This window comes from Maniola jurtina, chromosome 26 (assembly GCF_905333055.1).
Source record: "Maniola jurtina chromosome 26, ilManJurt1.1, whole genome shotgun sequence".
Classification (NCBI taxonomy): Eukaryota; Metazoa; Arthropoda; class Insecta; order Lepidoptera; family Nymphalidae; genus Maniola; species Maniola jurtina.
The window spans coordinates 5,155,435-5,182,914 of NC_060054.1; the positions used below are offsets into that span (position 1 = coordinate 5,155,435).

Genomic DNA, 27,480 nt, shown 5'->3' on the forward strand with positions numbered 1-27,480 from the left:
CCATTCCGAATTTCAGCCAAATCCGTCCAGTAGTTTTTGCGTGAAAGAGTAACAAACACACACACATACACACACACATACAAACTTTCTCCTTTATAATATTAGTGTGATTTCTTTTTGCTGCAAGTGACTCGTTTGATTGTTTTGCCAGCTGTAGTTTGATGCACTCTACTGAACTCTCTAAGTGGGCGGGAAGTGCGCGGTGCGGAGTATACCGTTGAAGAGTCTTGTCAGCGCAACAAGGCCTCTTCTAGGGAGCTGCTGTATTGCGGCGATCGGGTTCCCGTCGTAGCCTGGCGCCTTCCGTTTGGGGAGTCGGTGGTCGGAAGGCGGCATAGATGTTGAGCTCCTTATCGCCAGCTTGAACACGCACTCCCTGTGTGCGCAGGGATCTGTAAGGTGCGTTATCAGCAATTAGTTCAGATTTGTGTGGACCAAAATCTTCGAAACCAATTATTTCGTCGGAGGTTTTATTATAATATTGACCCGGACTTAATGCCACTTCATCAAACATCAGTTTGCATATTTTTTTTTCTTTGGGTAATTTTTTTACTGTCTTTTTTAGATTTTGAATGATAGAATCATTAATTCCTGGCTTGATAACGACCATACTTAATATTTTCTGTATGGTTCGTTTCGATGGCAATGCTATGAGTCTTTGCAACAATTTATATGCTTTTTGGCTTTGTTTATAAATTGTAAGGCACAAATTTTTTTCTTCAGTGGAATATCTTTTTCCTTTAGGTTTTATTGAAGCCTTTTCTAATTGCATTTTTGTGAAAATGGCAGCGGGTTCGGGCAGTTTTTCGACAGCTTTTAAAAAAGCTTTATTACGCGACAGCTTTGCAGCTTGTTGCACTTTTTGATTTAGGGTTTTGCATTTTCCCTCAATTTTAAAAGTTTGACTTTCAAACTGATATTTTCTTTTGCATATTTATTTTTGATGGCAATAGATTTAGCGCCTGAAACACGAGCATTAATTTCTTATCTATCAAATGATATTGAATAAATAAATCATAGTTGACTAATTCAATTATTCAGCTTTCTAGGCCCAAGGGTTTGGGCTGGGTGTTGATGAGAGTCAATATAGTGGCACTGAAAGTATAACCGTTCAGATGTTAGCTAGCGCACTGAAGGATATGGCTCTAAAAACCACGCACCAAATTCAAGGTTGCTTAGTCGTATCAGCACACAAAAGGACTTACCAGTATTTGCAGGTGATCCGCTTGAGTGGCTGCAATTCAAACAGGCCTACAAGTCCACCGAAGTATGTAATTTCACTCCTAGAGAGAACCTGTGGAGGCTGCGTAGCTGCTTACGTGGACCAGCCAAGGAAGCTGTGATAGCGCTGTTGATTGGCGCCACAACTCCCGACACAGTAATGAATGCACTTGAACTACAGTTTGGAAACCCTGATGTGATTATTTCTAGAATAGTTCAAGATAGTTTGAGTGAGTGGGTGTTGTCTTTTTTTTATATATTTAGACTAGCTTATTATGCTCACTACTTCGGCCATGTGGACTACACAAATTTCAAACCCCTATTGCACCCTCTTAGGGGTTGAATTTTCAAAACTCCTTTCATAGCGGACGCCTACATTATAATAGCTATCTGCATGCCTGTAAATATAACTTGCCACCTATAAATATAACTGCTCGAACTAAAACCTGGTGTACAATAAGTTCAGCTACCATAAACAATACCTACGAGACGAGGCCGTCGAGCCGGTGTCCCAAAACTGTCACTGCTATGTCAAAAAGTCTTCAGTTTTGGTTCCATCTTTTCCTTCCAGAAGTCATCATTTATTTGAATGACTTAAACGTGCATCGGTTCGTTCTCTCCAGCCCATATTCCGAATAAGCACAGCCCCGTTCTGTCACATGAAGCTGTCCCTGGACTTGATAGAACCAATTACTCTTCTCGTGAGTGATTGTGTTATAATGACACTGCATTATCATATGTTAATTCTGCCGGTTTTTTGGGACTCGCCAAACCGCTCAATAATTCGTATGTCTCGTCACCTATCATGCTATCAGCATGGGTAACCACAAATCTTTGTCAATCGCTTTGACTTTGAAATACATTTCTAACCTCTCCACGTATAGGCTCCAATTGCCCGATTTTAAATTGTACTAGCCGATGCCCGCGACTTCGCCCGCGTGGATTTAGGTTTTTCGAAATCCGGGATTTTCGGGTTTCCGGGATAAAAAGTAGCCTATGTGCTAATCCAGGATATTATCTATCTCCATTCCGAATTTCAGCCAAATCCGTCCAGTAGTTTTTGCGTGAAGGAGTAACAAACATACACACACACACACATATATAAAACTTTCGCCTTTATAATATTAGTGTGAAATATTAGTGTGATTCGCTTATTTTCCCGAACGCCCGCGACTTTATTCATTTATAATTGTTTTACACTAGATAACTGTGAATGTCCAAAAAAAAACGAATACCATCCTCGTCGCCACTGAAAGGTATTAGCATTGAAACGGCGGTTCCGTGACTAACTTATACACTCGCGAGCAAACTATGGAATCACCTGCTTGTGATATGCTACGAGCGATCTTAAGAACTAAATGAGTGGTAAAGATTAATAAAAATGGTACCATTTTAAAGGCTGTAAACTTTCAACACCAAATTAATTAAAATTAGACCCGTGTTTCATGAGTTTAAGTGAAGGAGTGAGAAAAAAAGGCAGTTTCAATTTCTCGATTCTTGGCGAGTTGCGCGACATTGACCCCCTATAAAACCGCTTGGTATTTGAATTTTCGTATCAATCGGCTGTTACACGATGACTGGTACATGTCGTGTAACAGTTGTAAAGATGGCGCCTTAGTATTTACTCACCAGGTCGAAGTAAACAAATTATGATTGCCTTGGCCTATCTAAAGATGGCCAACGATCTCAGTGAGTTAAAGCACGTTAGGGTCATGAAAACTTTGACATAATTTGTATGGAAATTTTTATAATTTTATTTAGTCACTAGAAGATTCCCGCGGCATAGCCCGCGCGGATTTAGGTTTTTCGAAATCCCGTGGGAACTCTTTGATTTTCCGTGATAAAAAGTAGCCTATGTGCTAATCCAGGATATTATCTATCTCCATTCCAAATTTCAGCCAAATCCATTCAGTAGTTATTGCGTGAAAGAGTAACAAACATACATACACACATACACACACACATACAAACTTTCGCCTTTATAATATTAGTGTGATTTTACTTCAGCATTGTATTTATCAGATTAAAGTAGCATGGGTACGTGTCGTCATTATGTATACTAATTACCAAACACCCTGTATATTGCAAATTATTATTTTGACAATGCTCGCATTGTCGGTCTAAACATTTCTCGTTCATTTTCTTAAATATTTGAAACTAGCCGATGCCCGCGACTTCGCCCGCGCGGATTTAGGTTTTTCGAAATCCCGTGGGAACTCTTTGATTTTCCGGGGTAAAAAGTAGCCTATGTGCTAATCCAGGATATTATCTATCTCCATTCCAAATTTCAGCCAAATCCATTCAGTAGTTATTGCGTGAAAGAGTAACAAACATACACACACACACACATACACACACACACACACACACACACACACATACAAACTTTCGCCTTTATAATATTAGTGTGATTTTACTTCAGCATTGTATTTATCAGATTAAAGTAGCATGGGTACGTGTCGTCATTATGTATACTAATTACCAAACACCCTGTATATTGCAAATTATTTTTTTGACAATGCTCGCATTGTCGGTCTAAACATTTCTCGTTCATTTTCTTAAATATTTGAAACTAGCCGATGCCCGCGACTTCGCCCGCGCGGATTTAGGTTTTTCGAAATCCCGTGGGAACTCTTTGATTTTCCGTGATAAAAAGTAGCCTATGTGCTAATCCAGGATATTATCTATCTCCATTCCAAATTTCAGCCAAATCCGTCCAGTAGTTTTTGCGTGAAGGAGTAACAAACACACACACACACACACACACACACACACACACACATACAAACTTTCGCCTTTATAATATTAGTGTGATGACGTCCTGTGAGAATTTACTTTCATTTTTGTCTGGCACATTATTTTTGGGCCATTCTGAAGAACCACCCTAATACGAGGTCACCGCGCTCTAGCTACGCTTGATATACGCACAGCGCGTATTTAACTACGTACGCGAGAATTTTGGGGAGCGGGGTAGCCCGCAAATACCTTAAGTTCAAGGATTTTTTTTAACTGAACACTTAAGTCCTATAGAAACAAAACTAGCAAACTGACGTCTTCCTAATCTGTGGTAAATAAGAAAAGTTATTTTCGTTCATGAATAGTTCATAAAAGTTGTACATCTGTACATTATTGAATTTGTAAGAGATTTTGAAATCAATTAAACTTATTTGTTCTTAGTAAAATGTTTAAAATAAAGTAATACCGAATTTTTAATTTTGTAGATTGCTGTTTTTGATACTAATTTTTAAACATTGCTGGATATGTTTCTAAACGAATGTCAGATTGCTAGTTTTGTTTCTTGTCTTATTCGAAGATTGCTGCTTTTGATTCTTGCCATGTTGGAATATAAACAGGGTTGTACAAAACTTAAAACTTGAATTTTTTCATATTATTTTTCTATTAAGTTTTCATTACTTATACTTACTGACTAAAATATGTAGTTTTAAGTACAAAAATAAAGAGACAAACAATTATCCAAAAAAAAATTAGACACGAAGTACGTCAGGTTCCTCGACTCCCTCATCACAATAATTAGTATCTTGATGAGATGCTTCTTGAAAAGCTTCCTGACTTGACAGTATTTCTTTATAAAAGTTTAAATCATGTAAGTCTTGCCATTCCGCACCAAAATGTTTGCTTAGTGATTTGCTCACGTCATTTAATTTATTTTTATTAACTGCCACAGTACTGGGCAGTATTATTGGATTAATCATACCAATAGTTTTTCTTGGCCTACAAATGTTCTGTGGAGTGGCGATATCGCTTTTATAATATATTTCGCCCCTCACAAGTACATTATCACGTTTTTTTGAACGACGCAATATGAATCTTTTGCACTCATTAAATTTAACATTCCAACTTGTAGTTGGTTTTACCACATCTTTGACGGTTGTCTTCCAGTCATAAACTGTGCAGTATAACTTCGATCAAGCGCAATTTTTTTTCAATTACTCCAAAAAGACGGTCGGCGGGCATAAAAGAGTGACCAGTTACGGGAAATATAACTTCTAAAACTTTAATGTTAAGAATTTCCAAGAGCCATTTGGAGCACATTCCTATTAAAATGCAGTTTTTATTTTGCCCGCCGCACCCATCAGCAACTAAACGTATTTTTGTAATGCCTGTTTTATCAGTTTTACAAAGGCGGTCATAAACGGCAGATGCCACTAAGTTTGCATTTTTCGCAAATTCGTTTTCCGTACAATAGTAGGAAAAAACACGATCTTTACATAACGGTAATTTTGAAGATCCCTCTACAGCTGCAAAATTATAGAAGTATATAACTGTCGGCTAGACATGCGCAAAACAGTACTTTAAAAAGTGATGTCATATGGCATTACACTTCGTACTAAGTAATATTACATTTTACCATCACTCCGAACATCACCCGAGCTGGCGCGCTAGTGACGGCCACCTGGCACCTATCAAATAGTGCGCTATGTAATGAAATGAAAATATGTTCGGATGTATTATTACATTACATGAGATATCGAGTGATGGGATGCCCCGCCGCCATACGTACTACGTTCGATGTACGCACTACCGCACCTAGCACACGTATAAATATCAGTCTTGTCCATTGGCTTAGTTGTCTTATCATAAAAATTAAAATATACTAACACAATATAATATTATTTACACGATAAAGTAAGTCATTTAGATTTTAGTAACACTAATTTTATTTACACTATACTTAATTTGGCATTTTAAAAATATTCATTGAACCCTATCGTAATAAGTGAAAAATGTCCTTGACCGCCCACGCTTTGTCAAATACTAATAATTACTAATAAATATAAACAAAGAATTCATTGTTAAACAATCATATCGTACGAATTTTTGAAGAGCTAAGTTAAGTACCTTGGCGGAGCCAAATAAACGTAAACCTTATTTCATCAGTTACAGACTACAGTATATAAAATCGGGCTGGCCGCGCAACCGATATGAAGCACGAGTATCTCTCTCTCACTCTCTCTCACTAGCACAATTTACGATTCTCAAACCACGCACCGAGATATGCCGATTGCCGAATGACATGACCGAACAGTCAGTAGGCAGCGAGCGCGAAACGCTGTCCGCGTCATGTTTTAGTGTGATGTGTAATGCTTGATTTTGTCGTGTAATATGTAATGCTACAGTACGCGGTCGGGTAATATTACGCGTAATGCATCAATCGCATTACTTACACATGTCTACTGTCGGCTATAGTAACATGACTGATCGGGAACTTTGGGTAGTGGTAAATTTTTTTGAAAATCAAAAAATATTATTTTCAGACCTGGTGTTGTATCTCTTAGATTCTCGAAAAACGATTTTGCCCGCATAGAATGGACCCTTTTTTCTGTCATCAAAACTTTTTTTTTATTTTCGTCTTGCTCCCTTTTTATCTTTTCTCTAAGTTCCAAACATTTTGAGCAAACATCTGTTTGTGGTATGCCAAACCCTATATTGTATTCAGTGTTGAAGATGTTTCGGAAATATGATAATTTTACTCCAAGTTGTGCATTTTGTGGGTCACTTTTATACATCCGATAAAGTTTTGTAATATTTAAATCACAAGTTAGGTATTTTCTGTCCGAGTATTTGCTTTTCCGACAGTAATGCGACTCTATACATTTCAGACTTTCTATAAAACGATGGACTGATTCTTTCTTTGCAGCATACAATTTAGATTTACGGTCGCCTCCACGAGCTTCCTGAGGAAACTCACCAGTTTCATAAAAAATTTTCATTAAATATTCGACCCTATACTTTGTTATGCTAAAAATTTCCAGAAAGAATTTTTGACAAATTGGTAATCTCTTTTTAAATTAAAATTAAATTAATTAAAATTCGGCCTTATTTTTGTTTCTTGTATGGAACACAATTTAAAAAGCATAATGTCCTGCATGGCTATTCTGTATCTTTGAAAGATTTCGTTAGACATTGAGTCCAGTTAGAAATCCATGAAATTTAGGTCACGTGTTTTTCTATTCCGTATCGAATGCGTGGCTAACTAATTACGAGTGTCTAACACTTGGCAGTTGGCCAACATTAACATAGTAGCGTATTTTATCGACTTTATATGGCCAAATTAAATATCTCTGCCTGACAGGTAGCGTAGTAGAAATGTAAGACTTTTTAAATTGTACGACTTCGACTAGTTTTTAATTATTATCTATGGACATTTGACATTGACATTACATCAGTTTGAACTTTGACTTGAATTTAAACGGTTTTGTGTTTTGCATAGATTAGTGTTTTGTAGTACCTAACTTTGAATTATGACTATAGAATGACTATAGAATTACAGTATTATTGAGTGCTTTTATTGTGTACCTACCTAATTATTCCTTCAGCACACAATTTGAACGAAATCATGAAGCAAACATGGATCAAACATGGTTGGGACATCGTATTGAAGATAGATGTCCCCATTGGGCGCTGATATGTACCCGTGGCATAAAAATGCAAAGCTGCTAGGATCTGCAATAAATATAAAATCCAATTTTTGTGTTAAATTAATCTCAATATTTTCTTTCTCAATATAAATAAGTATCAGAATTTTATTTTTATTTGTTATTTTATTTTGTACCAGAAAGTTGTAACAATTAAGAGACAAAGAAAGTAAAAGTGGACAGGGAAGCACTCTATAAGTGATCTCTACCAGTGACCCTTGGCAGTGCGAGAGGTTGTAAAGGGAGTAGAATAGGTACAAAGATAAAAATAGGTACTTTAGTACCTACATGAGACACCTTTAGTTCAATGCGAACAGCTGTCCTTCGTCGAGCGGCTTGGAGGTGAGGCCCGAGTTCCTCTAACACCTGCTGGTAGCCAGCCTTGCTCAAACGAAAGTTCGCAATGAACTCTGTTTCTCGCAGCTCCATTGGGTTATACATATCGCGCAGCCTGCGCCTGTGGACCCGTAGCGCCTTTTGTTGGCGCTGCTCTTCAGCATGCCCCATCAATACGGCACGAGCCATATTTTTTTAAAATTATTATCTACTAGATGATGCCCGCGACTTCATCCGCGTGGATTTAAGTTTTTTGAAATCCCGTGGGAACTCTTTGATTATCCGGGATAAAAAGTAGCCCATGTGCTAATCCTGGATATTATCTATCTCCATTCCAAATTTCAGCCAAATCCGGCCAGTAGTTTTTGCGTGAAGGAGTAACAAACACACACACACACACACACAAACGCACACACACGCACACACATACAAACTTTCACCTTTATAATATTAGTGTGACAACATTAACATAACCACAAAATATAGTACCTACTTGCTTACAAAATAACAATAATTTAACTCCGACGAACCAACCTTACTTTATATTACTTACCTTTTTACAACTAATAGGTAAGTACCTAGGTACTAGGTATCAATATTTTATTATAATATATTTTTCTGAAAAACCGAGCGGAATTCAGCCGATTTGTAATTAATAAAAATCCTTCGAAATTAAAACATCTCTACATTCGTTGAGATTGCTAAAAAATTATTACCTCTATAAAACGGACGGATTATAGTGGCGAGTCGTAAAATGACAGTTTGTAATTAGAAACTTTATTAGGTGGCTACGATCGTTTTAACAACTAGTCGGGACCAGTGTTTTGCGACTAGTTGTTAAAACGATCGTAGCCACCTAATAAAGTTTCTAATTACAAACTGTCATTTTTGCTTAGTGAATAGAGTTTTAAAAACTATCGATACGAAAACATACGTGAAAAAGCATTTCCGGTTTCTATTCCATCCCATTAATGGCTATGATCGAGAGTCATTGTCTATGACGTCATTTTGGTTAAAAACTGACGTTAGCGAATAGAAAATTTGAGTTTGACATTTAATTATTAGAAATTTTCACGCAATTAGTGTGCCACTGAGATACAGCATAACCCTGCAGGTCGTGTTTATTAGAATTCTTATAAAATTTGTGATTTATGCTTTGTAGATCATTCATTGACAGTGTTGCACATTGCAATGCTTTTGTGTTATGCTTACATACTCGAGTAGGTAAGCTTTTCGAGGAATATCTGTAAAGAAAGACGAAAAATCAAAGAAAGAAGAAAAACATGTTAACTAATTTGTAGAATGCTATCTTTTATCTATATTTCTTGATAATAAATAATTGATTAATAGAAATTGGAAAATTTAGGGAGTTCCGCGAGAATACAAAAACTTTATCTACGCGGAGAAAGACACATGCATACAGTTTAAAATAGAACTAGTTTTTTGTTTCTTACAAAATTATTAAACAATTTACAATAATCTATTTAGTACTTATATTATTACTAGCCGATGCCCGCGACTTCGCCCGCGTGAATTTAGGTTTTTTGAAATCCCGTGGGAACTCTTTGATTTTCCGGGATAAAAAGTAGCCTATGTGCTAATCCAGGATATTATCTATCTCTATTCTAAATTTCAGCCAAATCCGTCCAGTAGTTTTTGCGTGAAGGAGTAACAAACATACACACACACACACACACACACACACACATACAAACTTTCGCCTTTATAATATTAGTGTGATAAATACCTGTAGCAAACAGTCGCTGCCCGAACGTCAATAATAATAAGACTCAGGTCTGCCGTAAATCCCGTAAGCGCGACAGAGATCGACTGTTTGCTACAGGTATAGAACTATAGGTACTTAAGTAGTCATGTTGTGACAACCCTGTAATGGTATTTTTTTCTTTATATTTTCTTAATATTTACTTTCCAATTCTCGGGAGTTAGTATTTACAAGTGTAGGGTTACTATTCATTTTTAGTTTTTTCACCTTCAAACAAACTTTTTGTTATTAGTTTTCTAATAAATTATCAAAATACGCACACAAATCATGAGACAAAAACTATGCAGACGCCATTTTGACACGTGATCAAATGAACGCTTGTGATTGGCCGGGACTTGCAGTTTGCTGTTTTTGAAACTGATCATTTGCAGATTGCTGTATTTGTTATTAATATGGTTTTTACAAGTTGATTTTCTATTGAACATTTCTGTTTTTGATAGTAAGTTGTTAAATAAGTATAAATAATTTTAGTAGGTTAATGTTGCCGCATCTTAAACTAATTTTGAGTAAAAACGACAGATTGCTGGTTTTGTTTCTATAAGACTCCTTTCAAGTAAAGGTTTTTATGTGATCCTGTGAAGATGATACTGCCATTGTCGGAATTAGAATGCCATAAGCCTACTTTGTCATACTAATTTATAAATTGCGAAAAACCAAATTAATTTCGAATTTTGCGGGCAGACCCGTCTCATGCACCATAAGGTAAAATTCCAGAAGAAAATGTGGCGCCACAGCCCAACTTTCGCCACAGCGATGCGACGGCGCCATCTACGCCGGTGGCTAAAGTTAGGCTTTTAATGACTTCATTATGGTCGACATTATTTTCTTCAACTAAATTAAAAAAAATATATATACCGCCATGTGGTGTAGTCATTTCTAAGCGAATAAAGAAGTTTAACTTCAAAAATTGCAGAGTCGTATAAATCAGTGACTTCAGTGAACCATTTTCTAATTTTCTCTTTTGTTATCATTGCACGACCTTTATTAATATATTCAGCGTGTTTTTTACTTAAATCGGGGTCTCTTTACATGAAAGATAAAAACCGTGTTCTTCAAGGACGATTATTTATAAATGAAGTTTCCAGGTATTCCATTATTACAATTTTCTTCACAGAGTCTAATAAGCCATCCTTGTTAATAAAAAAACCAGCTCGTGAACATTCTTTTGTCCAAGTAACTAAAGAACTTTCGATTTCACTTCCAAGTACAATTTTAGGCCCAAAGTGGCCTCATGTTTCTGGTGCACGTCCAGACACATTCTCGCCACATCATTGGTGGCGACCCTTAACCCTCAACCCAAAAAGAGGGGTGTTAAAGTTTGACGTGTGTATCTGTGTGTTTGTGTATCTGTCTGTGGCATCGTAGCTCCTAAACGAATGAACCGATTTTAATTTAGTTTTTGTTTGTTTGATAGGTGGCTTGATCGAGCAAAAAAAAATGTACTTAATTATAAGAAAAATACAACAGAGCCATTTCGATAAACAGCCTTTTTTCCCGAATTTCTGTTGCAAACATAGATAATAGTGTTATTAATATATGTACTATTGTTATTATTTCTAGATTGAACTTTTGCTCAATACCTATTAATATAATAAATTGCATAAAACTTCAACCTAAAAGTACACACTGTATGAAAGCTGCATACCCTGCACAAACACCCTGTTCCCAAGTTTATACTGTACTGGATATTGAATTTTAAACGGCACTAATGTCTCAGTGTGACGTTTAATATAAAAAATAGTAGTGTTGTGACATGTCGATCAAATTTTAGAGAATATTGTTTTATTATTTCTTTCTTATGAAATGAAAAGAATCACACTAATATTATAAAGGCGAAAGTTTGTATGTGTGTGTGTGTGTGTGTGTGTGTGTATGTTTGTTACTCCTTCACGCAAAAACCACTGGACGGATTTGGCTGAAATTTGGAATGGAAATGGATAATATCCTGGATTAGCACATAGGCTACTTTTTATCCCGGAAAATCAAAGAGTTCCCACGGGATTTCGAAAAACCTAAATCCACGCGGGCGAAGTCGCGGGCATCGGCTAGTACACATTAATTATTGGAACAGATTTGTGTAGAAACTTTTGTCCCCTTCTTTTTTTAGGTACGGTATCATAGCTAATAAATCATTTTTTTTGGCTTCACTGATTTTCGACGTACATTTTAACTGGGGAAGGATAATAGAATTTAAATCGTTTACAGTTTTATTCCTTTTTAAAATGTTCACTACCCGCCAAGCTTCCATATCATTCAACGTAGTACGGACTCTTATTTTATTTATTTGCTTATTCGATATTTTTATCCAATTTGCTTTGGAAATAGACATCTTGTCAGTTGTAATGACGGAATCTGCAGATTTTTGAAAATCATAAAAATTCTCTTTATCAATCGAAATTACATTAAATGGCCTCTCTCTTGCTTCTCTAATCATCTTTATTAAATCATTTGGTGTCATTGGGCTGCAAACTTTTTTTCGCTTTTCTATGAGCGCAAAGTCTCTATCACAATTTAGATATGAATGCCCAGTTTTTTGCTCAATTTCGTCAAAAATGCCCAATTTTATCAAGTGTATCCACAAAAGAATAATCATTCGATTTTTGTTCTGTCCTGCGCAATTGTCGCTCCACATTATTAATTTTTTTTTATTTGTAGCACCGCTACTGAAAACTTTCAAAATACATGAAGCGATTTCGTTTCCGCCTCTACCAGATATTCCTTCGTGCCATTAGCACATGTATGCATCATTGGTGTCGCCAATATGGATTCCCAAGTTAAAGTTTGAAAGTTGGCGGCTATAATACATCTGACTATGAGTAAGGGCAGGGGTAGATAATACTTGTTGGAGATCCATAGTTGCAGTACATATAAGGCTTCCAGGCATCTGGGATCTCGCCACATCTCTCTTCAAAGTGTCCATTGCTCTATTTGCCTTGCATTGATGAAGACGTAGCTTGGTAGCATTTGTATCTTTATTAGGACCATTGGATTTTGCTAGAGCGTTAAGTAGATCACATGTTGCACAAGTATCTGTACGTTTCCGACCTTTCAAATTTTGGAAATTAGCCTTAAAGGTGTCGCTGTAAAATTTATAAGTAATTGTAATGTCAGGATACAATACTTTCAATGCTTTATAGAGTCTATTTATGTTTAAATCAGGACTTATACAGGGTGGCCAGAGAAGTGACGTCCAAAAGCAAAAGGAGAATGATCATACACGGGCCACGCTTGTGTCAGAAGATAATTATTTTCATAATTTATGTTTTATTTTATAATTCAGTTTGGCATAAAAAATAAAGTGCTGACTATCCCGAGATTTTTTCCTCATTTTAAAAGTACTTCAATTGTTACTATACAGAAATCCAGTCTCCATTTTTATCGGTAAACATACCATAGTGATGTTATTTTACGAAATCGATGATCAAAATCGGTGGTGGTCGAGTTATAATCGATTAAAGACTATTATTTTCATAGTAATATTAAAAAAAATCGATATTTTTTTACAAACCATCTTGATCGAATCGAATCAACTCGATAAGTGCTAGTTGCAGGTCTATGGTTTTTGCTTTCTGTCAATTTCGATAATTGCAGTCGTAGTGTTCACATAGGTACTCTTTGATTGCAGTTTTCAGGGTGGTTCGAATTTAGATATTTTAATCCCATATCGTTGACCGTTGCGCGCTGTCTTGTACGTCGAGTTGAGAACTATATTTCCTTCGTATTAAGGTCCGTATATGCTATAACTTCATCATAAAAATATAGGTACTTATAGGTAAATGCAATGGCACCTTGTACATCTTCAAATAGTGATTCATTGGGAATAACTATGTACTTGCACCATATAGGCAGCACTAAAATCGTCCTGGTGATATGTGGAAACTACTACCTACTTTACTTTACCTAATAAAACCTACACCAAACCTAACCTAACCTTTTACATAAAACTGTTTTTCTCAGAAACTGGGAGGAATAAATTAAAAATTCTTTTTTTATATGAAAGTAGGGATATCAAACTTTTGTAACGCCACACCGCCTCAGCCAATCGCAACGCGCCAACGCCAACCAGACTATCCGAGTCAAGCCGAGCCAAACGCCGGCCAATCATAGCCTAGTGGCCATTGAACGCCAACGCCAGCGCCATTGACAGCCGAACGCCACTCAGCAACAACTGCCGAATGCCTTCGGTGGGGATAACGCCATATAAAGCCCTGCGAGCTCATTTTTAGGATTATTATTGTATCGTACGCATTATAAGCTGAAATACTGCCGGTCTCTGTAAATAAGTGTGTAATAAATGTGTAATAAGTAAATAAGTGTAGTAGTAACAAATATATGAGAGTAATTATTAGTGTGTTGAGTGAAGTGATAAAATAAATTAGTGCGATTATACTGATTTGCTCTTTTTATTTAACCCCACTGTTTCATCTCAGAAGTGGGATTAATAAAGAAAGTTATGATGCATAATCGCGCCAATTAACGATTCGGCAAATACATGCCGGCTACTTTGTTCCTCCGCAAGAGGGAAACGAATCACCGTGTAAAAATCAAGCGACAATGAAGATCGTCCACTTCTGGGGCCCGGAAGGTCCTTAGAAGAGTTTTGAACCGGAGGTACATTCATCTGCAGCGTGCATGGTTTCTACGCCCGATGGCAATCTACCCTCAACTTCTACGCGTAATAACTGAGGTATGATCCATCCATTATTCCATTTTAAATTTTAATCCCGTTTTTAATGATATTGATGCATAGTGTAATGAGGTTGATCGTGTTTGTAACCTCTACTGATGAGATGACCGTGAAAGGTTAATATTGCTAACACCCTGTTTGAGGTTATGAAATTAGTATTAGGGCACGCGGGTTATGATAGGTGGTCATTATACGCTCGCGGATAGAGTGAATGGTTTGAGTGATAGCTGAAGCTAAAAATATAACTATAATTTGTGGCATATCTGACCGTCAAATAAAGGTTTAGGTTTAAAGACGTATTCTCATAAAAAAAAAGGTCATTTACATGAGAAAATAAAGTTTACAATATTCGCCATTTAATGAAGTACTCATTCAGCGCATTTGCTGAAGTAGTTCGCATTACTCATAATGTGAGCAACTAATTATTCAGTTTTAAATGGATTGAATGAGTGTACATTTTTTTTTATGTGTGCAGGTATTTTGTTGTACAGTTTAGCTCCTTCATAGGTAAGGGTTTTTCTGCCATAAATTGTTCTAGTTTTGGGTAAGGCAAGGTAGCTAGCTCGACGAGTTTTAGTTTTAATTTTTGTGAATGTGATATTCGTGTGTATTGTTTTATTTACAGTTTTCCTAACAAAAATACACGTGCTGTATGTATATAACTGATGAAATAAAGGCGGTAAATACTAATGCTAAAATTTCAACCAATTTATTTAGTCAACTTTTTATCGAATTAGGTAAAAACCCGCTCAACCATCCACTTTTCACGTTGCACCTCGCTGAGATACCCGCAATTTGAATTCGCAGTTTAATTCTAGAGTGCTACCGGTACGAAAAAGTTAACAAGTAATTCACTAAGTTAAATAGTAAAAAAATAAAAACTCCCGACTGCTGTTTGCGCTGCATATTTTTCGGCTCTTACATTAAATCTTATAAAATCCACCACATTGATTGTTTAAAGAATTTTATGTATCCATTGACACACACGCCATCAAGACGAATGACGTATCATTTATCAAAATCGGTTAAAATTGTTGAGAGGTTATGAACTGACACAAATACATACTGATTAAACGCCTAATCCCTACTTTTGCAGCAATTAATAAAAAAAAAAAATTTTAGTATATCGGATGGTAACAATAGTTCTCAGACTACCCGCAAATTTCAACCAGAAGTTTTTAAGAAACAAGCTTTGACGCTATTAGTGTTTTTATTTGCACAAGGCTCAGTCATAGTATAAGGTTCTATAAACCTTTAAGGTTATTTTTTTCGCGTCGTCAGTGATATTCCCGCTGCAGTCATACAGACAACACTGGGTACGTGTGGGGTACCTATAAATTATTTTTAAGGGTACAATAATATCATTTACGTCAGAATCGGTTGATGAGCACACTTGCATATAGCATGGCGATCGCAATTTGAATGTAAAATCGAATTATTTTATGATGTTCACTTTTGAGTTTCTTGTGAAATTAATTTTCATGTGGTTATGATTGTTATGTAATATGAATATAGATCTTCATAATTGGGGCAGACGTACTTTATGAATCGACTGGGAGCTACTTGTAGTCAAACAATAATATTGTGCTTATCTTTCTTTTCTCGGAATTTTTGGTGAGTTCATGAAGTGCAAACGTCATCGCCTACGATGGTCACCACTGATGCTTTGCTGTGCGCTGTGTACCTGATGCCGAGCGCGTCACTGCGAGGCACCTCATCGTGGCGCGCTAACGATGCAGGGTTGCAGCCAATGGGTATCTATAAGCCGCCGCATTGTCGCCTATTTGGGGTCACATAAGCGCTGTTAAGCGTTTATGCTGTATGGTATGACTGTTCTTTTATTTTTACTAAAAGTTGGTGTTTATGAAGTCTGTACGTGTTGTAACTTGTAGTTTAAATCACATTCTTTAAATGATTGAGAGCATAGTAAGTAGATCTTACTTACGGCTTTGGGACTGTCTCGTATAATATACATGCCAGTGGCACAGCGTATGAGTAAATACAAATAGGTAGTGTAATGTAGGCAGAATCGGGCACTTGGAGGAAACGTAATAATAATTATTACCAGTTAGACATCCTTATGATTTTGATAATGCTTTTGTCATTTTAGAAAAAAAGTAGTGCTTGTAGGCAGCATAATATCTCTATGGTAGGCAGCATGTACGTTACGTACTTTTGCCAACAAGCTTTCAATCGAGTCAATTTTATCATTCTACCTTTAGATTGTCGGTCCAATCATAATGTAAGTAGAAAGTTCAAGTGGCACTTTTAATTACAGCCATGATTTAGCTTTGTGCCGTTCATTGTTAGTCAGGTGGACCGGACGTACCGTAAGAATTTTCACTAAGCCGACTAGACTGACATTTTACATAATATCTTGAGTTCAGTTGGTGTTAGTATGCCTGCCTGGTTATGTAGCTTACATAGTAGGGAATAGGAATGGAATAGAAAACTGTTATTTAACTGATGATCCTGTATTACCTAAATTCAATCGTGAACTGTTTTCGGAATTACATAGATGCCGAAGTGAAGACAGTAGCCAAGTCTTACTTTCTGCAGCCAAGTCTTACTTTCTGCAGCCAAGTCTTACTTTCTGCAGCCAAGTCTTACTTTCTGCAGCCAAGTCTTACTTTCTGCAGCCAAGTCTTACTTTCTGAAGCCAAGTCTTACTTTCTGCAGCCAAGTCTTACTTTCTGCAGCCAAGTCTTACTTTCTGCAGCCAAGTCTTACTTTCTGCCGCCAAGTCTTACTTTCTGTTAAAGTTTTACTTTCGGTAGCCAAGTTTTACTTTCGGTAGCCAAGTTTTACTTTCGGTAGCCAAGTTATACTTTCGGTAGCCAAGTTTTACTTTCGGTAGCCAAGTTTTACTTTCGGTAGCCAAGTTTTACTTTCGGTAGCCAAGTTTTACTTTCGGTAGCCAAGTTTTACTTTCGGTTGCCAAGTTTTACTTTCGGTAGCCAAGTTTTACTTTCGGTAGCCAAGTTTTACTTTCGGTAGCCAAGTTTTACTTTCGGTAGCCAAGTTTTACTTTCGGTAGCCAAGTTTTACTTGATAGCCAAGTTTTACTTTCGGTAGCCAATTTTTACTTTCGAAAGCCAAGTTTTACTTTCGATAGGAGTACTTTCATCTCGTTGCTCGTTGAGAGATCTCCCTGCAAGGATTTAAGTGAGATTCCTTTTCAAGTCAGAGTAATAGCATTCACAGCTTCACGAGAAGCTATTCACTTCCTTTCTACAAGCCAGTCTGTTGACGGTTTTTCTTTCAAAAATGTCTCTAAAGTAAAACGTGGAAAAATAGTACAACTGAAAAACGATAATAATTTATAAATTAAATAATGTTCTTTTGTTTCGTCTTGGTTTTAAAGTAGATAAGATTGCAGTTTAGATCACAGAACAATAGCATTGGATTAGAATTTTGTAGAATTCATACTGACCACATTTTGTAAAACCATTTTGTAAGACAGCGAAAGGATATCGCTCATCAGTAGTATAGGTACAATTTGATTATTACAGATGCTTTTGCAAAATTTGTTACTAGCCGAAAACGATCAGTTTCGTAGAATATTATACATAATTTGGCTTATTTGAACATCCTAGCAAACTTATAAAGTGACCATAAGAATGCTTTTACTAGTAGACATTTTAGAGTTTTCGAGTGTCGACTGATTAATAGTTAGGTATGTTTTGACCTCCATGATACTACCACGAGCCAAGTGCCTAGTCAAGCCAAGCCAAGCACTAACCAGACCATGTCAAACGCGTTGTGCCACAGGCCCTAGCGAGACTGCGAATAAAATGATTGGACAAACTGTTAACTGATATTATTTGGACTACTGAAAATACTCTCAATGAATGTGATATCCATAATTTGGTATTTACCTAGGTCACGATGCCATGTTGCTATTAATGTAAAATTAGCAAACTCTGGGAGGTTATACGTAACAAGGCAAATGCTCGGTAAAGGATAGCAAGCGATAGGATAAAGCTAACTAGATAATGTAACTGATAAAATTAATATTTCATTTAATTATAACAAAGGAATTTAGTTATTTAGTGGCAAGTTCCCACAAGCATTGCGACAAAAGTAAACACTGATAGCATTTACTCAGGTTCATTTTCGTAACCAAGCTGGTAGGCACTAAGAGAACCCGCAGTGTTAAGGGATTTCGAGGCTACAGAGCTTGTAGTATGCCTGAGCAAACTCTTTAAAGCCATATCACAACGCCTACGGTTCTTATATCCAACAGTGCTAACTGTTCCGATAAATAACTTGAAACCGAAGACCTTATTGAGCTATTGCCTACCAGAAAGCTAACCAAGCATTTTCCCATTGCGGGAGCAATTCATTGTTTCAGGACGGCCGAATGTAACGCCACACCGCCTCAGCCAATCGCAACGCGCCAACGCCAACCAGACTATCCGAGTCAAGCCGAGCCAAACGCCGGCCAATCATAGCCTAGTGGCCATTGAACGCCAACGCCAGCGCCATTGACAGCCGAACGCCACTCAGCAACAACTGCCGAATGCCTTCGGTGGGGATAACGCCATATAAAGCCCTGCGAGCTCATTTTTAGGATTATTATTGTATCGTACGCATTATAAGCTGAAATACTGCCGGTCTCTGTAAATAAGTGTGTAATAAATGTGTAATAAGTAAATAAGTGTAGTAGTAACAAATATATGAGAGTAATTATTAGTGTGTTGAGTGAAGTGATAAAATAAATTAGTGCGATTATACTGATTTGCTCTTTTTATTTAACCCCACTGTTTCACTTTATTATATGTAAACTTTCATTGAGACACAAAAATATTTGTAAGTGGCCCAAACTCCATAGAGTGCTGGTCATTCTCTTTTGGGTGCTTCATATGGAGAGGTATCCAAATCACCCCCATGTATGTTACGCGATTTTTTGTAGTTTTCAAGTTATGATTTTTTTTAATAGGTTTTTAAAAATTTCGACCAGCACGGCTTTAAACATTTTTTAAAAAAAAACCAAGACCATTTTTTGCAGTTTTTTTTTTGTAATTTAATCGTTATGAGCAGTGCTTTAATGCTCAAAAATAATCAGGTTCGTAGCGTTAAGGAAAACTGCAAAAACTTTGAACTAAATCAGAAAAATTTCGTTCAAGCGAGTAGGACTTGAATTTTCAACATTAAATTAAAAATTGAAAACGCTGGTTTTTTTAGTTTTAACGTAACTTTAAAAACTGCGCTTGGCTCTTAGGTTTCATAATAATACTAAAAAAAAAAGTACTAAATGGGCTTTATTTCGCTGAAAACAGGCTTTAAAGATACTAAGGTGGAAAACTCCTAGGAGAAAAAAAATGAGTAAAAAATAATTATTGCCTACTTTATTCTTCCTAAGGCTAAAAATTATCACAAGAAATGCTTCAAACTAATAAAAAAAATATTCACCTTGAATTTTTTTTTAATTTGTGTTTTTGTTGTATTTTTGTTAGTTCTTATTTGTCATTGATGAGTTAATAAAACACAGTTCATTTAGATAAAAATTATTTATTTACAATACATTTTCAAAATGGCGGCCCCCGACAGAAATGCATAGTCTACACCTACGCAAGAAATTTCCAGATTCACTTCTTCCAGCAACAATGGTAGATCGTTTTGTAAAAAATTGTTGTATGTTTCAGCATTAAGTCTGGACGGCAGTTCAAATGGACCAATTAATTCACCGTTGAGGATCCCAGACCACATGTTTACGCTGAAACGATGTTGGTATGACGAGTCTCTTACTGCGTGTGGGTTTTCAATTGCCTTTATCTATCATCTATATATATGTTACAGTCATAGTGATTCAATAGCTATTATACATAATGACTGGTCATTATGTATAATATCAAAATTGACTAGACAATGTAATAAATTAATCACTTTATCCGGATATTATTCATAATAGCGGTTCAAAGTTAGCCAAAGTAATAAATACGGTCTAACTTTGAACCTAACCTAACCTAACCTAACCTAACCTAACCTAACCTAACCTAACCTAACCTAACCTATGTACCCGTTATAATACATAATTATGTCATTAAACCACGAAATAAGTCTCAAAACAGTATAATATTGCTACACATATAGTTAGGTATGCATAAGGCAAATTGAAATATAATTTTATAATATTTACCTGTAAGTACCTACTTGTTTTATTACATCATCCAAGTCTTCGAAGAAATTATATAAAATTGCTAGTTAATGTGATTAATTCTGCGTCAATTATCAGTTTATCTAAATTGGGTAGACATTATAAATAATGACTAGATAATATATATAATATCAGGATTTATTACTTTGGCTGTGACATATATATCTATTATCTTTACTCCGAAAGGTCTTACTGTATTTATAAGCACTATATCCATCCATCAGCCTGTAAGCGTCCACTGCTGGACATAGGCCTTTCCAAGAGCGCGCCACCAAACACGGTCCTCCGCCTTCCTCATCCACCCGCTCCCCGCCACCTTCTTCAGGTCATCGGTCCAGCCCCACATTGCGCTTACCGGTACGCGGTCTCCACTCCAGAACACGTCTACCCCAACGGCCGTCGGTTCTGCGACAGACATGGCCTGCCCATTGCCACTTCAGCTTGCTAATCCTCTGAGCTATGTCGGTCGCTTTTGTTCTCCTGCGAATTTCCTCGTTCCGGATTTTATCCCTGAGAGTAATACCCAACATAGCTCGCTCCATAGCGCGCTGAGCGACTTTTAGTTTGTGGATGAGGCCAACTGTCAGTGTCCACGTTTCTGCTCCATACGTCATCATACATAAGCACTATAAGTAATATCTAAACTATCTTTGTTAAACTTTGGAGCAAAGCTTACCACTAGTATCTTTTTGGCATTAAGTATTATAAATCAAACTTTTTAAATATAGGAACCTTTTTTAACTAAACAATATAAATCAAAGTACTTTTATAAATCAGTTACGAAATATTGCAACACAATAAAATTATTGAGTTGAATTATTATCATTAGACGGTCCTGTCCCGCCGTGTTCTGATCTTGTCTGTCCTTTGTGGCCTCACTTTTTTTCATCTTCTTCTTTGTTGTGGAATCGCGTACACGTTTAGCTATATTTCTTTTAGTAGAGTGTCGCATGACGTTCTTGAAGAAGTCCTCACAAATTGGTTTAGTGAATGTTTTATCATATTGGTGGACAACTTTAAGGAATAAGTTAGTTGTTCTTGTAAATGCTTTAAAACAATGTTTAGGTTCCCCTTTAGTGCTTCCTCCCCAGGAACAGCGCGTCATTAATTGACGATCAAACATAGCATCGACTAATGCGTACGCATTATTATGCCCTGTTTTTTTGTCACTACAAATAATAGATAACTCCTGAAGATATTTTGTTTCCATAATGGGATTTTTTAATTGCATTGCTCTATCTCCCTATTGCGTTTAATCCACGACTTTTTGACCACCCTGTATATGGCAAGAAGACGTGCATGAAGACATTTTGTTTTGCAAGCCAATTATTCGTGGAACAGCTGAGGTAATTTTCAACGTAACTGATTCCCATGTAAAAGGAAAAGGTATACAGTGGAAGAACTGCGTCGGTATATGTACTGACGGTGCGCGGGCATTGTGCGGGAAACAAAGCAGCGTGGTTACAAGAATTCTTGAACAAAGTCCCTATGCTTCGTGGACACACTGTAGCCTTCATAGAGAAGCACTGGTTTCCAAAGCATTGCCTGATGATTTCAAAACAGTTCTTTTTTTTTTCTTTATATCTGGCTTTACTCTGATTAGCCAATGTCAAGTTTGTGATATTTTCAAGTTATTGAATTTATACAAGTATGGACCCCGTCTGCGCCGGCGCCCGCCGACATACGCGCGGCGCCCCTTTAGATCGCTTCCCAGTCAGTTCCACCACCAAAAAACACCAACTAACACAAAAACCAGCCACTCTTAACAATAAAAAACACTCCAAACAAGCACAGCACGCGCGCCAGCAAACGCCATCGCAGACGAAGTCCTAAAACAGTTCTAAATACAGCTGTTAAAATTGTTAATTATATTAAAACGAGACCCTTGCAAGCTCGCTTATTTCAAAAGCTGTGTGAAGAAATGGGTAGTCTTCATACATCTCTCCTGTTGCATACCGAAGTTCGTTGGTTATCCAGGGGAAAAGTACTGACACGATTAGTGGAATTACGCCATGAAATTCTAATTTACTTGGAAGGAAAAACTGAGTATATTGAACATCTAATGGATGAAGAATTTATTCTCAAGCTCACATATTTAGCGGATATTTTTTCGAAGTTAAGTGAACTCAATTTGTATTTGCAAGGTTCAAACGGATCAGATATTTTTGCAGTTCACGATAAAATTCGGGCGTTTATGAAAAAGCTTTTGCTGTGGAAGAGTTGTATTGAGAATGGGAAGTACGATTGTTTTGAAACACTTGAAACGTTTATTGTTGAAAACCAAGTGCAGCCAAAGATGAACGTAGTATTTGCAATTTCTGCACATTTATCATTGTTAAAAAACAATTTGACCACTATTTCGGCGAGGAGATGAAAAAGCTCGACTTGATGAATGAACTACACAACAGGCTGACTAGACACCGTAACAGGCTTGCGACTCCTACGCTCCGCCTCAGGAAGGTCCAAAAGTCATTTGTGGGAATGGGTATAATCTTTTATAACAAAATTCCTCAGCCAATTTTGGACTTGCCTTTACACAGGTTCAAAAAATCTATTAAAAATATGCTCCTGAGAAAAGCATATTATACTATCGAAGATTATGTAAATGATAAAAAAGCGTGGATTTGACCTGCAATTCGCTCCAGCAATGCGCAGGACTTCAATTGCTTTTATACATGGCATAATATTGTATATCAAATCTTTCAAAAGAGCAACCGCCGAGTTTCTTGCTGGTTCTTCTCGGTAGGAAAGGCATTCCGAACCAGTGGTAGATGCTTTTGACGATTCAAAAGAACTTGTAAAAGTCTAATTGAATAAAAATATTTTGAATTTGAATTTGAATTTGAATTGGATTTGTAACCCATTTCAAGACCCCCTAGCAACTGGTATGTCAACAAAAGCAAGTGAAGAACTAATTCATTTATCAGAAGATTCGTCACAAAAAAATTGTTTCAATCGTAAGCAATTAACGAAATTCTGGCTCTCGGTTGCTGGTAGTCATCCATGCCTGTTTGATGAAGCTATGAAAGTGAGGGGAGGACCCCTTTACTACCTCATACTTATGTGAGGCTGGGTTTTCGAATATGGTGAACATTAAAACTAAATCACATTAATATTATAAAGGCGAAAGTTTGTATGTGTGTGTGTGTGTGTGTGTGTGTATGTTTGTTACTCCTTCACGCAAAAACTACTGGACGGATTTGGCTGAAATTTGGAATTGAAATTTGGAATGGAGATAGATAATATCCTGGACTAGCTGATACCCGCGACTTCGTTCGCGTGAATGTAGGTTTTTTAAAATTCCCGTGGAAACTCTTTGATTTTCCGGGATAAAAAGTAGCTTATGTGCTAATCCAGGGTATAATCTATCTCCATCCTAAATTTCAGCCCAATCCGGCCATTAGTTTTTGCGTGAAGGAGTAACAAACATACACACACACACACACACACACACATACAAACTTTCTCCTTTATAATATTAGTGTGATTAGCACATAGGCTACTTTTTATCCCGGAAAATCAAAGAGTTCCCACGGGATTTCAAAAAACCCAAATCCACGCGGGCGAAGTCGCGGGCATCGGCTAGTACCGAAATAAATTGGACTTATCAAACTCACTGCGATTAAAAGTAACTAAAGTTGCAGTTGATGTCAAAACTGTAATGGCGAAACATAGGAAACAATTTCATCCTTCCCATTAAATTTGTATAATTAAGAGGGCTCTCTCCGTCACTCGTTTCATACCATTTCATACAATCGTAGTTCCAATTTCATTTGAATACTAAGCAACCAAAGTCCATGAAATTTTGCAGACATATTCTAGAAACTAATATCTATGTCTGTGGTTTTCCAGATTTCTGTTAAAATATTCGGTTTCAAAGTTACGCGGTCTTAAAATTTTCATACAAATCTTTGAGCCCCTGTAATTTTAAAACTACATATTTTTAGAAAAATCTAAAACACCACAGACACAGCTATTAGTTTCTAGAATATGTCTGCAAAATTTCATGGACTTTAGTTGCTTGATATTCAAATGAAATTGGAACTACGATTGTATGAAATGGTATGAAACGAGTGACGGAGAGAGCCCTGTTAAGTAATAAAAGATTGTATTAAAACAGTTTGTTATTTCAAAAGTCCTTTTTTTTTTTTATTGAAAATATTACAATAAAACTTAAAGCTAGCCTTATCTAATTACTATACAAGTCATGCCCGCGTGGAATGGTGCCAAGAATACTGGCTGCATTTCCACGTTGGACAGCCAGGCTGATCCGTTGCGCAAAAAATGAAAAAAATATTAATATTGCTAACGCTTAAATTTCCTAGAGGTGGGTCCCGAGTTTGTAAACTTAAATCAGATGAGTCGTAGCCCTGTCAACTTTGGGAACCCCTGTACTAGACAGTCAGGGTAGGCGAAGATACTCCGCTATAGATCGAGCAGAGATCATGGCGGAGTGTATGGAGGACCAATTTATCCCCAACCCATCGGCCAACGACGACGCTGTGTATAGTAACCACGCGGTGATCCAACATCAAATAGAGGACTTCCTGTCGGCCCAGACTCTCCGCTCAGGGGAGACGACTTCATCTCTCCGTTAGTGCTGAGGAACTCCACGGAGATGGTGAATTCAGTAACATTCCGTAACTAGGTACCTAGTTATTTTATACTGGGTGCCTAGGTGCTATTTATTTATTTACTAGCTGATGCCCGCAGCTTCGCCCGCGTGGATTGGTCAGATCCCCTGCAGCATCAGGATTGAGGAGTTGGACTCCAAATTTTTTATGAAACAATGTCGCAAAGTTCCTCTATCGATTAAAAAAGAAATGACGTAAATCGGTTCAGAAATCTCGGAGATTTTGGTGTACATAGGTAGAAAAACACAACTCCCTTTTTGAAAGTCGGTTAAAAAAGTAGCCTATTTTACACCCTGGTCAATCCTCTACTTGTATGTGAAAATCCCGTTAAAATCGGTTCAGCCGTTCCAAAGATTAGCCTTTTCAAACAGACAGACAGACAGACAGACAGACAGACAGACAGACAGACAGACAAAAATTTTAAAAACGTGTGATTCAGTTATGGTATCGTTCAAATAACCATATGACCTTAATATGTGGTAGTTATTTCAAAATTACAGATAGACACTCCAATTTTATTTATTAGTATAGATTTATTTATTCAAAGGTACACAAAACAGGTTGTAACTAAAAATGGTCCAAACATAAAAACAAAAGATCCTAATCTAAGTGACAACCCCTAATAGGTGCACACAGCAATACTATAGCTAATAATAAGCTATAAGGGAAGCATCGAGCTTGGGCCCCCCGCGTTAACATTCCGGCCGGATGGATGCAACTTGAGGACAGCGAACGCCAAAACTACGGTGTATTAGGCCCCGGAGCGCCGACCAATGTACCCTCAGACCACCAACGGGCACCAGACCATGCTTAAATAACAACATTTTTTTTTATTCACTATGGGTAAGCGCTTGACCACAATCACACCTGATGGAAAGTGATGGGTTATTGATTGCTGCAAAATGCATTATGGGCTAACAATAGCACAAATTCGCTAACTTGCCTACGATACGCGAAAGCGTTAAAAGAGAATGACCAGCACTCTATGGAGTTTGGGCCACTTACAAATATTTTTGTGTCTCAATGAAAGTTTACATATAATAAAGTTTGATATCCCTACTTTCATATAAAAAAAGAATTTTTAATTTATTCCTCCCAGTTTCTGAGAAAAACAGTTTTATGTAAAAGGTTAGGTTAGGTTTGGTAAGTAGGTTTTATTAGGTAAAGTAAAGTAGGTAGTAGTTTCCACATATCACCAGGACGATTTTAGTGCTGTCTATATGGTGCAAGTACATAGTTGTTCCCAATGAATCACTATTTGAAGATGTACAAGGTGCCATTGCATTTACCTATACCTATATTTTTATAATGAAGTTATAGCATATACGGAGCTTAATACGAAGGAAATATAGTTCTCAACTCGTCGTACAAGACAACGCGCAACGGTCAACGATATGGGATTAAAATATCTAAATTCGAACCACCCTGAAAACTGCAATCAAAGAGTATGTAAACACTACAACTGCAATTATCGAAATTGACAGAAAGCAAAAACCATAGACCTGCAACTAGCACTTATCGAGTTGATTCGATTCGATCAAGATGGTTTGTAAAAAAATATCGATTTTTTTTAAATATTACTATGAAAATAATAGTCTTTAATCGATTATAACTCGACCACCACCGATTTTGATCATCGATTTCGTAAAATAACATCACTATGGTATGTTTACCGATAAAAATGGAGACTGGATTTCTGTATAGTAACAATTGAAGTACTTTTAAAATGAGGAAAAAATCTCGGGATAGTCAGCACTTTATTTTTTATGCCAAACTGAATTATAAAATAAAACATAAATTATGAAAATAATTATCTTCTGACACAAGCGTGGCCCGTGTATGATCATTCTCCTTTAAAATATCCCACGAAATGGGATGAAAACCAAATAGCCGGCTTAGAGTGGATGCGTAAGTATAGAGAAAGAAACGCCAACCAAAGTCAGCGAAAACCGGAAAATACAAGCGCAGCTAGATCATTCGCCTTCAATAAGACTGCAAGTCCATGAGTTCTATAGTAATTTGTCTAATGTGTAACCACTTTGTCCCCCGTTGCGTAGAACTGTCCTTGGCGCCAATTCTCCTATTTCAAGGTTGTGTAAAACTCTTAACCTCAACAGCTCTGTCGTCGTCATTAACTCTGACTCTTTGTATAGGTTTCGGGAAAAGATTTTCGTATCGTGGAAGTCTTGAGTCTTACCAGCTAAAATTTCAAACCACACTTT

At 36.9% G+C, this 27,480-nt stretch overlaps 1 protein-coding gene and 1 long non-coding RNA gene across 2 annotated transcripts; both read right to left on the reverse strand.

Annotated features, from left to right (window-relative positions):
* Positions 1 to 4,677: 4,677 nt before the first annotated feature.
* On the reverse strand, positions 4,678 to 7,000 carry LOC123878893. Its single transcript, XM_045926270.1, has 2 exons — positions 6,416 to 7,000; positions 4,678 to 5,501 (listed from the first exon to the last, which is right to left on the reverse strand). Exons 1-2 carry the CDS (start codon positions 6,951 to 6,953, stop codon positions 5,122 to 5,124), a joined length of 918 nt encoding a protein of 305 aa, XP_045782226.1. The 5' UTR covers positions 6,954 to 7,000; the 3' UTR covers positions 4,678 to 5,121.
* A 2,603-nt stretch (positions 7,001 to 9,603) lies between these two features.
* Positions 9,604 to 27,450, reverse strand: LOC123878905. Its single transcript, XR_006798908.1, has 3 exons — positions 27,319 to 27,450; positions 13,716 to 13,721; positions 9,604 to 9,614 (listed from the first exon to the last, which is right to left on the reverse strand). It is a non-coding gene; the product is annotated as an uncharacterized LOC123878905 (long non-coding RNA).
* Positions 27,451 to 27,480: the final 30 nt, after the last annotated feature.